The sequence below is a fragment of the Gorilla gorilla genome, chromosome 2 (assembly GCF_029281585.2).
Source record: "Gorilla gorilla gorilla isolate KB3781 chromosome 2, NHGRI_mGorGor1-v2.1_pri, whole genome shotgun sequence".
In the NCBI taxonomy this organism is placed as follows: domain Eukaryota; kingdom Metazoa; phylum Chordata; class Mammalia; order Primates; family Hominidae; genus Gorilla; species Gorilla gorilla.
Window position 1 is genome coordinate 22,651,107 of NC_086017.1, and position 12,615 is coordinate 22,663,721.

The window sequence follows — 12,615 nt, forward strand, 5'->3', positions numbered from 1 at the left end:
TTATACCCAGCGCAGCATTTCTGCTAAGTTGACCAGGATGGTTACAGAAAAACATCCTGTAAGCATTTGTCTCATAAGTACCACATCCCATATCCCTCATGACCTATATACTACAGAAGATGCCTGCAATCCCAGTACTTTGGGAGGCTGAAGCAGGATTGCTTGAGCTCAGGAGTTCAGGAGCCTAGGCAACATGGCTAGACCATCTCTACAAAAAAACTTCAAAAACTACCCAGGTGTGGAGGTGTGCATCTGTAGTCCCAGCTACTTGGAAGGCTGAGGTGGGAAGATCACCTGAGCCTGGGGAGGTCAAGGCTGTAGTCAGTGTGCCACTGCACTCCCAGCCTGGGTGAGAGCAAGACCCCGTCTCCAAAAAAAATCAGGACCACGTGTCACTAAATTCTGAGTACCAGTCAAGAGGCTCAATTGTCACCAGTTAGGTCCCGGCCTTGGCAAACTGCTGTAACATTATACCTGAAGCAGCAGCCGGTGGGAAGGTTATAGGAGACTGAAAGTGCTTTTCCAGTAACCGTGGTGGATTACCTGGAAGAGCAATTTGTACATCATCCTGTTCTTTTTGGACAGAAGTTACAGGATGCAATTTAGGCATCCCATAAGAATCTGTGTAAGAAATTCATCTGGATATTTCCATGCATATTTTCTCAATTCTCACAAGCATCACATGGAATAACTTGTCACCTAACTTTACAAAAGCAAGGCTAAGAATGACTACTTGTGGCTTGGGAGCCACAAGCTTCTTCAAGTGTCTCAGAACCTACCTGGTGTGAGGGCCAAGTCTGTACCCCTCATACCCAGCCTCAACTGGAGGTGACTAAGGCTAGTCTGTGCACTTGAGGCCACATTCCCCTGTTCAAGGACTGAGTGTCCTTTACAAATCCCCTCCAAATGGGAGATTCCAAAGGGGCTTAAGCAAAAGAACAATCTCTGTGGCAAACTAAGTTGGCCAAGAAGCTGAAGACTTAAAAAATCAAGGAAGGAAGATGCCAGATGGCAGTTTTTACATTTATTTAAACAGAAAACGTGCACATGAGCTGCCTACTCATTTTCTTCACTGCGCAGCCTGGCATTGGGGTTGGTGACTCTGATGGCCAGTTGGGCAGCTCTTTCCACAATGGCTTTGCGGTTCTTGGAGGAAACATTGTGAGCGATCTCGGCACAGTAAGATCTGCAAGAGAATCAAGTAGGTAAGGAGCAAGACTGTCCCAGCACCAAGCTAAGAGAGGGCTGCTTGGTAAGTGGCTGTGGAATGACACCTACATGCCCCCAAATCCTGACTATGGTTCCCTGGTGGTGACAAGAATGCTTTCATTAAAAAGTACCCTCACTGTCCCCTCTCATCCTTATAGCAGCCTTGTAATCCAGGCATTACCTCCATTTTACAGATAAGGAAACCAAGGCCCACAGCAAGCAATGGACAGGGATCCGGGGCGAACCCAGGCCCACACTCCAGGTTCAAAGGTTCTCCCCCAGTCACAGGGTGCTTGACCTTGCCCATGAAGGTTCAGAACTCTTTGCAAAATGGTCAAGAGCAGAACCCAAGAGTCTGAATGGAGCCAAGAGCACCTGGTTTGACTGCTGAGGATACAAAGCAAGTTGAGAAGCAACAATGCTTAAAGTCACCCGGTCATAGCCATGCCTAATACCTGAGGACTTCAGATCCAGTTCTAACTCATTCCTCACAACTTTTTAAGAGGCAGCTACACTGTGCCCCATTTGATAACCAATAGGCCTAACAAGCACACTTCAGTAAGGAGGTGATTTATGAAGCCACCCACAGTGGTTAAGAACAGACATTCCACCCCTAAAGCATTTTCAGCAAAGAGGGAAGCAGCAGGACTGTGAGGAGTGATTGAGGCAGTGGACACACAGCTCTTTTCAAGAACCCTGCCTTAACAGCAAGACAGCAAATCCAGACAATTCTTGTTTTATATGAGTCCACTCAAATTCAAAGCAATTGTATTTTTAAATGTTTCTATGTTTTAAAGACTTAGGTTATATTACACTTCTCATCTGTCTTTACTTTTCAAAAAACCCTCCTGTCCTTGTCCATCTATATACTTGATAATCACAATCAGAGTGTACCCATCATTTTAAATGTGTCCCCCCTAGCTTGGGCATTCTCCATACTACAACACTCCAATCATTTTGAATGGACCCACAACATTTTATCCAGCACTCTACAGTTCTCTCATTATATTTTCAGTTGTTTCCAGTGGGTTATTGCTGCAATGACTAGCTTTAGTTTGCCTGCTTTTCCATTCCTTAAGGACAAATGCCCAGAAATGGAACTTAGAGATCAAACGTCAAAGAGTATTTCTATGGATCTTAAAGACTGCCAAGCTGCGCTTACAGAGCATATGCCAACCAGCCAACATGTGCACTGCAACTGAGTAATCATGTTGGCCATACAACAGGTATTGCCTGTTACAGTTCAACTCATACAGCCAACTGTGGTTTCAGTATCCACCATTAATTCCTTCGCCCATCTTTTCTAACAGAAATTTTCAGCATTTCAACGCCTGGTTAAATTTCCAATCTTGGAAGGTAACCACGTTAGAATACTGGTCTTGTTCATTTTTATTACTTGTATCTACAACCACTGTAGGTGAAAGTTATCTTTGTAAACGTAAACACAAACATCCTAGTTAGTCACACACACTCCATGTTCTTTCTAGTTTACTTAGGAAAATTCAGCTTTTTGGCTTTCATTTACCAGTAAGTGAAGAAAATAAACTGTCACTTCCCATGAGAATTTTTCATTCCACTGCCTTAGTTTTTATCTAAGCAGGTCACTGAGTCTTTTATACACAAAGCTCACCAAGTGTCTAACTTACTCAAAACACCTAGAACTAGCTGGGTGTGGTGGAGTGTGCCTGTGGTCCTAGCTACCAGGAAGGCTGAGACAGGAAGACAGCTTGAGCCCACCTTGAGTTTGGGGCTGCGGTGTGCCATGATCACAGCTGTGAACAGCCACTGCACTGTAGCCAGGGCAACACAGAGCCTGTCTATCTCTAAAATCAAACCAGGCCAGGCGTAGTAGCTCATGCCTGTAATCCCAGCATTTTGGGAGGCTAAGGCAGGCAGACCGCTTAAGGTCATGAGTTCAAAACCAGCCTGGCCAACATGGTGAAACCTCATCTGTACTAAAAATACAAAAATTAGCCAGGAATGGTGGTACATGCCTGTAATCCCAGCTCTTGGGAGGTTGAGGCAGGAGAAACGCCTGAAACTGGGCAGTGGAGTTTGCAGTGAGCCGAAGTCATGCCACTGCACTCCAGCCCCGGCAAGAGAGCAAGACTTCATCTTAAAAAACAAAAACCAATAAAACCCACCTGGAACCAATGCCCTGCAAACCCTCCATGCGCTTTCACCTCTACACCTTTGTGTAAGCACTCTCTGCCTGCCAAGTTTCCTCCTGTTCTCCATCTAATCCAAACTTTCCAGAGCCCTCCTGCCCCTGAAGATACCCCTTACCAAAGCACAGACTTAAGAGCCCCTTAAGGTCTGAGGTCCATGTTTGACCTTCTCCCGCTTGTAAGCCAAAAATAAAATTCAAAGGCCCCCAGCAACCATCTGAATGCACTCCCTCCTTGAATAGGGCACTCTTGGTTTCCACAACCTCTTACTGTAGCCAAGACATTCCTTTCTAGTGATAACCAATTCTCGACGAGAAACAGAAAATCTATCCAAAACCTCGAAGTGCCGCCTTTCTGGACCAAACCAATGTATGCCTTATGTGTATTTGATTGATGTCTCATGTCTCCCTAAAATATGTAAAACCAAGCTGCTCCCCGCCCACCTTGGACACATATTCTTAGGGTCTCCCGAGGGCTGTGTCACGGGCCATGGTCAACTCATATTTGGCTCAGAATAAATCTCTTCGAATATTTCAGAGTTCAACTCTTTTGCTTGACACCTTCATAAAGAAAGCAACATTTTGGAAACAACAGCCAAAGGATATTGTAGTAGTGGAAAGTGGCTATTATTGCAGTGTTCACAAAGCAGTCTTTTCCTGGTCTTGGGTCTCTACACTTAGAAGACCAAGTCTCCTCCCTTCAGCAAAGGAAACACCTTGAATTCCCCAACAAGCATTCCCTAAAATCCTGCAAGGAACAACTTCTGATTCCCTCAGAGAATGTACAACACCCCCCGCCAAAATGCATCCCAAGAGTCTGTAGAGTTCCTGCCAGAAGTGCTCACACAGATGCAAACTTCTGATCCCTGAAAACTAGAGGTGGGACCCAACTCACTTGTTGCACATCAGCAGCACTTCCAGCTCCTTGACGTTGTGGACCAGGAACTTCCGGAAGCCACTAGGCAGCATGTGCTTTGTTTTTTTGTTGCTTCCATAACCAATGTTGGGCATCAAGATCTGGCCCTTGAATCTTCTACGAACCCTGTTGTCAATGCCTCTGGGTTTCCGCCAGTTACGCTGAAGGAAATAATACACAGGTGGGTTAGCGTCTGTGCAGAGTGCGAACTCTTCCTTTTGGGGAGGGAAAAAAGGACCAAATGAAAAGGAAGTATGCCACACAGTAGTTGCCTTTGGTAACAGGACTTCACTATTTCCTTACTTTTTTGGTGGGAAAAACCAGGAGCTCGTGGCTTTAGCCACTAGGTATGAAGGCACCCCCGCCATTGCCACTCCCAAGCAATGGAGGAGGCACCAATGGGATGCGAGGGGACTGTGTAGATACTGAGATGGCAAGCACAGCTGCAGACACTGCTCTCAGCACCTGAGTTTTCTTGTCTATAAAATAGGGATCCCGCTGTCACAAGGCAACCCAAAATACGTGACACAAATGCAAAGCCCTCTGAACACATCAAAACGGCCAAATGTCCCTTTTCATTAAAGTTTCACTTCACACATCAAGAGACATAAGTACCAGCGCTAGGGCACACTGGGGGAGACCTGTATTTCTACAGAAAGCTCTTCCACAAGCCAGTTCATCGGTCAAAGATAATCCTGACTAGGTGATGTCAGAAACTGGCGGCCTGTTGGAAACTCTTTTCTTCACCCCACACCCATTTCCATCCCAGGACCACATACCTTAATTTTGACATATCGGTCTGACTGGTGCCGGATGAACTTCTTGGTTCTCTTTTTGACGATCTTGGGCTTCACAAGGGGTCTGAGGGCGGCCATGATGCCTTTTGGGGAAGAAACAGCCCCAGGTGAGGAAGAATCCTGGAAGGAGGCTTTCCTGCCCAGGGACTGAACACTGTTGCAGAGTGTCTTCCAATCGCCAGCTACGGAGTAAGCTGGGAATGGAATGGGTGCCTCTGCCAGGCTTGCTTTCCCTCCCTTTCCGAAGCTGGCAGAATACTAGGCACTCTCCAGATGCGATCCCAGGAGGTCAAGGGTCACCTCACCCACTCAGAGCCCAAAGAATGCCAACAGCTGAGCAAATCAAAACTGACCCCAAGACACTCTCAATTTGCAAGGGGCAGCAAATCCCACCCCACCAGTGTCCGAACCCCCAGATGGTCCTTCCGGTAGTACTGGCCTTGACCATCTACTTGAACCTGAGTCTTTTCCTCACCTGTAAAATGAAGATGACACTGCGCGCTGAATGCCTGCAGTGCCTGTCACAGGATAAACGTTCAATAAAACCTTCTAATTCCCTAGGGAGCTGCTGCGCTACCACACCCTCAACACACACAAAACCACCATATACCTCTGAAGATGCCTCAAACCTGGAGATCTTCCAGTATCAACTCACACCTTCCTCAGTGTGGTCTTCCGAGCCATTGATTTCCTACAGCAGCACCCCTTCTGTTCTCTTCGCAGCCATCAACTGGCACAGAGTGGGTACTCAATGAACCACGTATTCAAAACGACTCTGCCTTCTGGCCCATGATATCCTCGAAGGCAAGGTGGGGGCAGTTGCATCTTCATATTCCCAGAGATACTACCAGAATTTCTGCCTGCAGCTAAACCAGCCGACCTACAGCTCGTCTTTCCTTGGCGGTCCCGCAGCAGCAGCCCTCGGGCCAGAGACTGCAGCGGAAGAAGCCGGCCATGGCAATGAACGAATACACGTGGGCCGACATTGGTGAGCGCTGAGATCCACAGATCCCAGCTGAAAGCTGTCAAGCTGGGCCACCCCTGGTCGTCCCACGGCCCCCAGGAGACCCCGAAGTCTGGCCTCAACTAGCACCCTCCACCGCCAAGGAACAAACAAGCAGCCCGCAGCTCTGACTACAGGCGGAGGGCAGGAGGCTCTGGGACGCAAAGTCCTATCAACTCGGCGGCTTCGTTCTGTTCCTGTATACGCTCCAGTAAGCTGACAATAACAATACCCACAGACACTACCGCGCTGAAGGGGAGGCCTCCGCACCACTGGGCGACGGGGCCAGATGAATCCCGCAGGAATGCGGATTGCCACGGATTAACACTTACCGAGAAGGAGATGGCTGCCACCTCCGTAGGCAGCGCCGAGGAAGAGAGAAGGGACGGTGGCGCGCAAGGGCTGATGGGACGTAACCCCTGGGTCCTGGCAGGGAAAAAGGCAAGCACTTCCGGCTCCGGCTCTTTTAAATAAAATAAAGACAAGTCAAAAAATAATGCCGCAAAAATTCTGAGTATACATGTTTTAATAGACCATAATAACTAGGAATAGGACTGAGAAATATATTCTACCTATCCTTGGGACTACGTAGAAATTTGGAATTCTTTCTGAGCTAATAAGACCTGGTGGAGGGAGGAATTTACTTCCGCCAGAAGTTGAAGCCAATCCGCTTTTGGGCTATTTCCGCCCGCGTTTCTTCTCCTCCGAAGTGCGCCTCTTAGTGGTCAGAAGAGAACAAGACAGAGACTTCCTAATAATTTCATCACCGATTTAGACAGTAAATAGTAACGAAAACAGCTAACATGCGATGGAGTTCACTATGCCTACCACAATTCTATAACGTACCCCTATTATTGTCTCCATTTTGCATATGTGGGAGATGAAATTTGGAGACTTCACTCCAAACTCCACGCTTCTAACCACTGGGCGAAACTGCCTAGTTTTTGTTTGTTCATTTTTTAGAAATGGGGTCTCACTCTGTTGCCCAGGCTGGTCTTGAACTCCTGGGCTCAAACGATTCTCTCGCCTCAGCCTCCTGAGTAGCTGGGATTACAGGCACGAGCTACTGCCTAGATGTTTTTTGTTTTGTTTTGTTTTTCGGTTTTTGTTTTTTTTTAGACAGGGTCTCCCTCTGTCACCTAGGCTGGAATGCAAAGGTGCCATCTCACGGCTCACGGCAGCCCCTGCCTCCCAGACTGCCTAGTTTTTAAAGATGCTCTTGATTTGTTTTGCTTAGCTTTTGTATTTAAGATTATTGTGAAAATTGGCTGAGCACTATGGTTCACACCTATAATTCCAATACTTTGGGAGTCTGAGGTGGGAGATTTGCTTGAGCCCAGGAGTTCAAGACCGGCCTAGGCAACATAGTAAGACCCTGTCTCTACAAAAAATAAAATAATTAGCTGGGGCTGGTGGCGCATGCCTGTAGTCCTAGTTACTGGAGAGGCTGAGCTGGGACGATCACGTGAGCCCAGCAGTTCTAGACTGCAGTTAGCTGTGATAATGCCACTGCACTCCAGCCTGAGTGACAGAGCAAGACTCTGTCTCAACAACAACAAACCTATAAAGACAAATAACCCAATTGAAAAATGGGTAAAGAATCCAAATAGACATGTCTCTGTGGCCAATGAACACGTGAAATGATGATCCACTTCATTAGCCATCAGGGAAATACAAACTGGAACTGCAGTGAGATACCATTTCACACTCACTAGGACAGAGAAATGGGAATCTCCGTACAGTGCTAGTGCAAATATGAAATGGTGCAGTCACTTTGGAAAAGAATAGCATTTCCTCAAAATGTTAAACATAAAGTTACTGTAAGACCCAGCGACTGGGCGCGGTGGCTCATGCCTGTAATCCCAGCACTTTGGGAAGCTGAGGTGGGCAGATCACCTGTGGTCAGGAGTTCGAGTCCATCCTGGCCAACATGGTGAAACCCCATCTCTACTAAAGTTACAAAAAATTAGCTGGGTGTGGTGGCACATGCCTGTAGTTCCAGCTACTAGGGAGGCTGAGGCACGAGAATCACTTGAACTCAGGAGGTGGAGGTTGCAGTAAGTGGAGATCGTGCCATTGCACTGCAGCCTGGGCAACAAGAGCGAAACTTTGTCTCAAAATAATAATAATACATAAATTGGTGTCCCACAAAATGAAGATACTTTTTTTCTGATAAGAATATACACATAAGATTTACGTCAACTCAGTAATCATTCAGGAGGTTTTACTTCCTGAGATTTTTTTTAATGAAAACATTTTCTCAAGTTAGATTCCTAGGGTGTCTAAGTCAATGCCAAGAAAAGTTTGGAAAGACTTTGAGAGAAGGCCAGCCCAGCATCTTGTAAGCGGAGGTAGATTTGGTTTCACATAGGCCTACTGGAAGTGATAAAAGGGAAGAATTCTTTAGGAATCACTTTAGTGTTTACTTTACATGCTAGGGACATAAATTTTTTTTAAAAAAGGAATCACTGTGGTGTAAAATACTATTAAAATTTCTCTAAAAGTCTAGAGCTGGGCTGGATATGGTGGCTCACACCTGTAATCCCAGCACTCTGGGAGGCCAAGGCAGGAGGATTGCTTGAGGCCAGGCATTCAAGAGCAGCCTGGAAAACAAACCAAGACCCCATTTATATATTAAAAAAAAATAGCTGGATTTGGTGGCACTCACTTGCAGTCCCAGTTACTTGGGAGGCCAGGGCAGGAAGATTGCTTGAGCCAGGAATTGGAGGCTTCAGTGAGCTATGATGGCACCACTGCACTCTAGCTTGAGTAAATTTCACCTGCTGCAGACCTGCCTGTGTCTATGCGCACCTAAAGAGGGGGAAGTTAACGATCAGTTTTGTCATCTGAAAGGGGAAAAGAGACGGGCAAACCTGGCCTTCTGCTCACTTCACAGGAATGCTGGAAGAGCCAGCAGAATGGTAAGTGCTTGGATCTTTGGGGGCATGGGCGTTTACGTATCATTCAGCCTTGTGGCCTGAGGAAGCATGTCACCGGAGAAGACAGCTCGAAGGCTCCATGCCCAGGGCCTGGCTGGCTTTCTGCTGGGCTTGCACCATTCTTTGCCTCTTTAGGGCTTTGTAGGTGGTCAGGGCTGGTTTTCCGGAATGAAGTTCCCCCCAAAGTTGGAGCCCCTCCTGACTGGTTACCTTGGCCACTGCAGGGTTTCCCAATGTTACAGGCAGATTCGGTCCCCTTACTAGGCTCCTCCTTGTTCTCGGCAGCAAAATCGATAGTGCGAGGGGCCTGAAGTAGGGAGCAGCCTCAGTCATTAGAAAGGGTTACCTGGTGATATGGTTTCGCTGTGTCCCCACCTAAATCTCATTATGAATTGTGATAAACCCCAAGTGTCAAGGGCAGGGCCAGGTAGAGATAATCCAATCATGGGGGCAGTTTTCCCCATACTGTTCTCTTGGTAGTAAATAAGTCTCACAACATCTGATGGTTTTATAAAGGGGAGTTCCTCTGCGCACACTCTTCTTGCCTGCTGCTGTGTAAGACATGACTTTGCTTCTCCTTTGCCTTCCGCCATGATTATGAATTGTAAACAGCCATATGGAACTGTGAGTCAATAGCCTCTTTCCTTTGTAAATTATCCCGTCTCGGGTATGTCTTTATTAGCATCATGAGAACAGACTAATACAGTGAATTGGTACCTGGAGTGAGGGGCTGCTGTAAAGATACCTGAAAATGTAGAAGCGACTTTGGAACTGAGTAACAGGCAGAGGTTACTGGTGGAAGGTGTCCAGGTTCTTGGCGTCTTGAACAAAGAATTGGACAAAATGCACAAACAAAGCAAGGAAAGCAAAAGCAGAGATTTATTAAAAACAAAGGTACACTCCACAGTGTTGGAAGCAGGCCTGAGCATCAGGGCTCAAGAGTCCCCATTACAGAGTTTTCTGGGGTTTCAATACTCTAGAGGTTTCTCTTTGGTTACTTGGTGTACCTCTGTGTAAATGAGAATGGAGTGAAGTTGCAAAGTCATTTACTCAGAATGCATCCTATATAAATGAAGAGGATGTTACTTGGCGTGTGTGATCTATGTGAATACTGAGGATGAATGTGAAGTTACAAAGTGTAAATGGAGAGGATGTTACTTGGAGTGTGTGGGCTATGGAAATGGAGAAGATGAATGTTAAGTTACAAAGTGTAAATGGTGTAAATGGAGAGGATGAAGTGAAGTTACAAAGCCATTCACATTTCTGTCATTGCTGAAGTGCTTCCATTTGATTTAGTTCTAAGAAGTCAGCATGGATCAGCCTTATGTTCCCTGCCTCCAGGCCCTATTCTCCTGCCCCATTGGACAGTTTGAAGGGCTCAGAAGAAGATAGAAAAAAGTGGGAAAGTTTGGAACTTCCTAGAGACTTGGAGGGCTCAGAAGACAGGAAGATGTGGGCAAGTTTGGAACTTCCTAGAGACTTGCTGAATGGCTTTAACGAAAATGTTGATAGTGATATGGACAATAAAGTCCAGGCTGAGGTGGTCTAGATGGAGATGAGGAACTTATTGGGAACCAGGGTAAACGTCACTCTTGCTATGCAAAGAGAGTATTGGCATTTTGCCCCTGCCCTAGAGATCTGTGGAACTTTGAATTTGGGATGATTTAGGTTATCTAGGGGAAGAAATTTTTAAGCAGCAAAGTGTTCAAGGGGAACAACAGCATAAAAGTTTGGAAAATTTGCAGCCTGATGATGCAATAGAAAAAATACCCATTTTCTGGGGAGAAATTCAAGCTGGCTGCAGAAATTTGCATAAGTAAGGAGGAGGCAAATGTTAATCACCAAGACAATGGAGAAAATGTCTCCAGGACATGTCAGAGACCTTCAAGGCAACCCCTCCCATTACAGTCCTAGAGGCCTAGCAGGAAAAAATGGTTTTGTGGGCTAGGCCCAGGGCCTCCCTGCAGTGTGCAGCCTAGGGACTTGGTGCACTGCATCCCAGCTGCTCCAGTGGCTAAAAGGGGCCAAGGTACAGCTTGGGCTATGGCTTCAGAGAGTGCAAGCACCAAACCTTGGCAGCTTCCACGTGGTGTTGAGCCTGTGGTTACACAGTAGTCAAGAATTGAGGTTGGAAACCTCCACCTAGATTTCAGAGGATGTATGGAAATGCCTGGATGTCCAGGCAGAGTTGTGCTGTAGGGGCAGAGCCCTCATGGAGAACCTCTGCTAGGGCAGTGCAGAAGGGAAATGTGGGGTTAGAGCCCCACACAGAGTTCTCACTGCGGAACTGCCTAGTAGAGCTGTGAGAAAAGGGCCACTGTCCTCCAGACCCTAGAATGGTAGATCCACTGATAGCTTGCACTGTGCACCTGGAAAAGCCAACAGATATTCAATGCCAGCCTGTGAAAGCAGGCAGGATGGGGTGGGGGTGGGGGAGCTGTACTGGAGCAAAGCTGCCCAAGGCTGTAGGAGCATAGCCACAGGAGCATAGCTGTGGCTACACAGCTGTGAGCGTAGCTGCCCAAGGCCGTAGGAATCCAGCTCTTGCATCAGCATGACCTTAGATATGAGACATGGAGTCAAAGGAGATCATTTTGGAGCTTTAAGATTTGGCTGTCCCACGGATTTCAGACTTGCGTGGGGCCTGTTGTCCTTTTATTTTGGACAATTTCTGACACTTGGAACAGGTGTATTTATCCAATGACTGTACCCCATTTTATCTAGGAAGTAACTAACTTGCTTTTGATTTTGCAGGCCCATAGGCGGAAGGGACTTACCTTGTCTCAGATGAGACTTTGGACTGTGGACTTTTGAGTTAATGCTGAAACGAGTTAAGACTTTAGGGGACTGTTGCGAAGGCATGATTGGTTTTGAAATGTGAGGAAAGGAGATTTCGGAGGGGCCAGGGGTGGAATGATATGGTTTGGCTCTGTCTCCACTCAAATATCACCTTGAATTATAATAATCCCTATGTGTCAAGGGTGGGGCCAGGTGGAGGTAATTGAATCATGGGGGTGATTTTCCCCATACTGTTCTCGTGGTGGTGAATAAGTCTCACGAGATCTGATGCTTCTATAAATGGGAGTTCCCCTGCAAAAACTCTCTTGCCTGCCACCATGTAAGATGTGACTTCTCATTTGCCTTCCACCATGATTGTGAGGCCTCCCCAGCCATGTGGCACTCTCAGTCAATCAAACCTTTATTCATTATAAGTTACCCAGTCTCAGGTATGTCTTTATTAGCAGTGTGAGAACAGACTAATACACTTGGCCACCACTAGCCCAGAGGTGACACCCTGTCAATCTCAACTCACTCAGTCCCTGAGGAAGTAGAATGGTTCAGGGGAAAGAGAGGGCACGGCCTTCAGGCTGACCTGGGCTTGGGTCCTGCCCGCATCCCTTACTGTGTGATCTTAAGCAAGTTAGCGAGCCTCTCTGAACCTTGATTTCTTTTCTCTAAAATGAAATTAGTAACTGCCCCTCACAGAATTGCTACAGGAATAAACAAGATACCATAGTGTCTAGCTCAGTGCTGGGCACAAAACAGGGCCCAAAATGTTACTTCTTCTCTCCCCAGCCTCAACT

General features: G+C 46.8%; 1 protein-coding gene and 1 non-coding gene across 2 annotated transcripts; both read right to left on the bottom strand.

The window, feature by feature from the left end:
- Positions 1 to 1,009: 1,009 nt before the first annotated feature.
- RPL32 (ribosomal protein L32) lies at positions 1,010 to 6,555 on the bottom strand. The gene is made up of 4 exons (XM_004033643.4): positions 6,425 to 6,555; positions 5,072 to 5,172; positions 4,272 to 4,453; positions 1,010 to 1,186 (listed from the first exon to the last, which is right to left on the bottom strand). Exons 2-4 carry the CDS (start codon positions 5,165 to 5,167, stop codon positions 1,057 to 1,059), a joined length of 408 nt encoding a protein of 135 aa, XP_004033691.1. The 5' UTR covers positions 5,168 to 5,172; positions 6,425 to 6,555; the 3' UTR covers positions 1,010 to 1,056.
- LOC115934195 (small nucleolar RNA SNORA7) lies at positions 5,242 to 5,380 on the bottom strand. The gene has a single exon (XR_004070017.3). It is a non-coding gene; the product is annotated as a small nucleolar RNA SNORA7 (small nucleolar RNA).
- Positions 6,556 to 12,615: the final 6,060 nt, after the last annotated feature.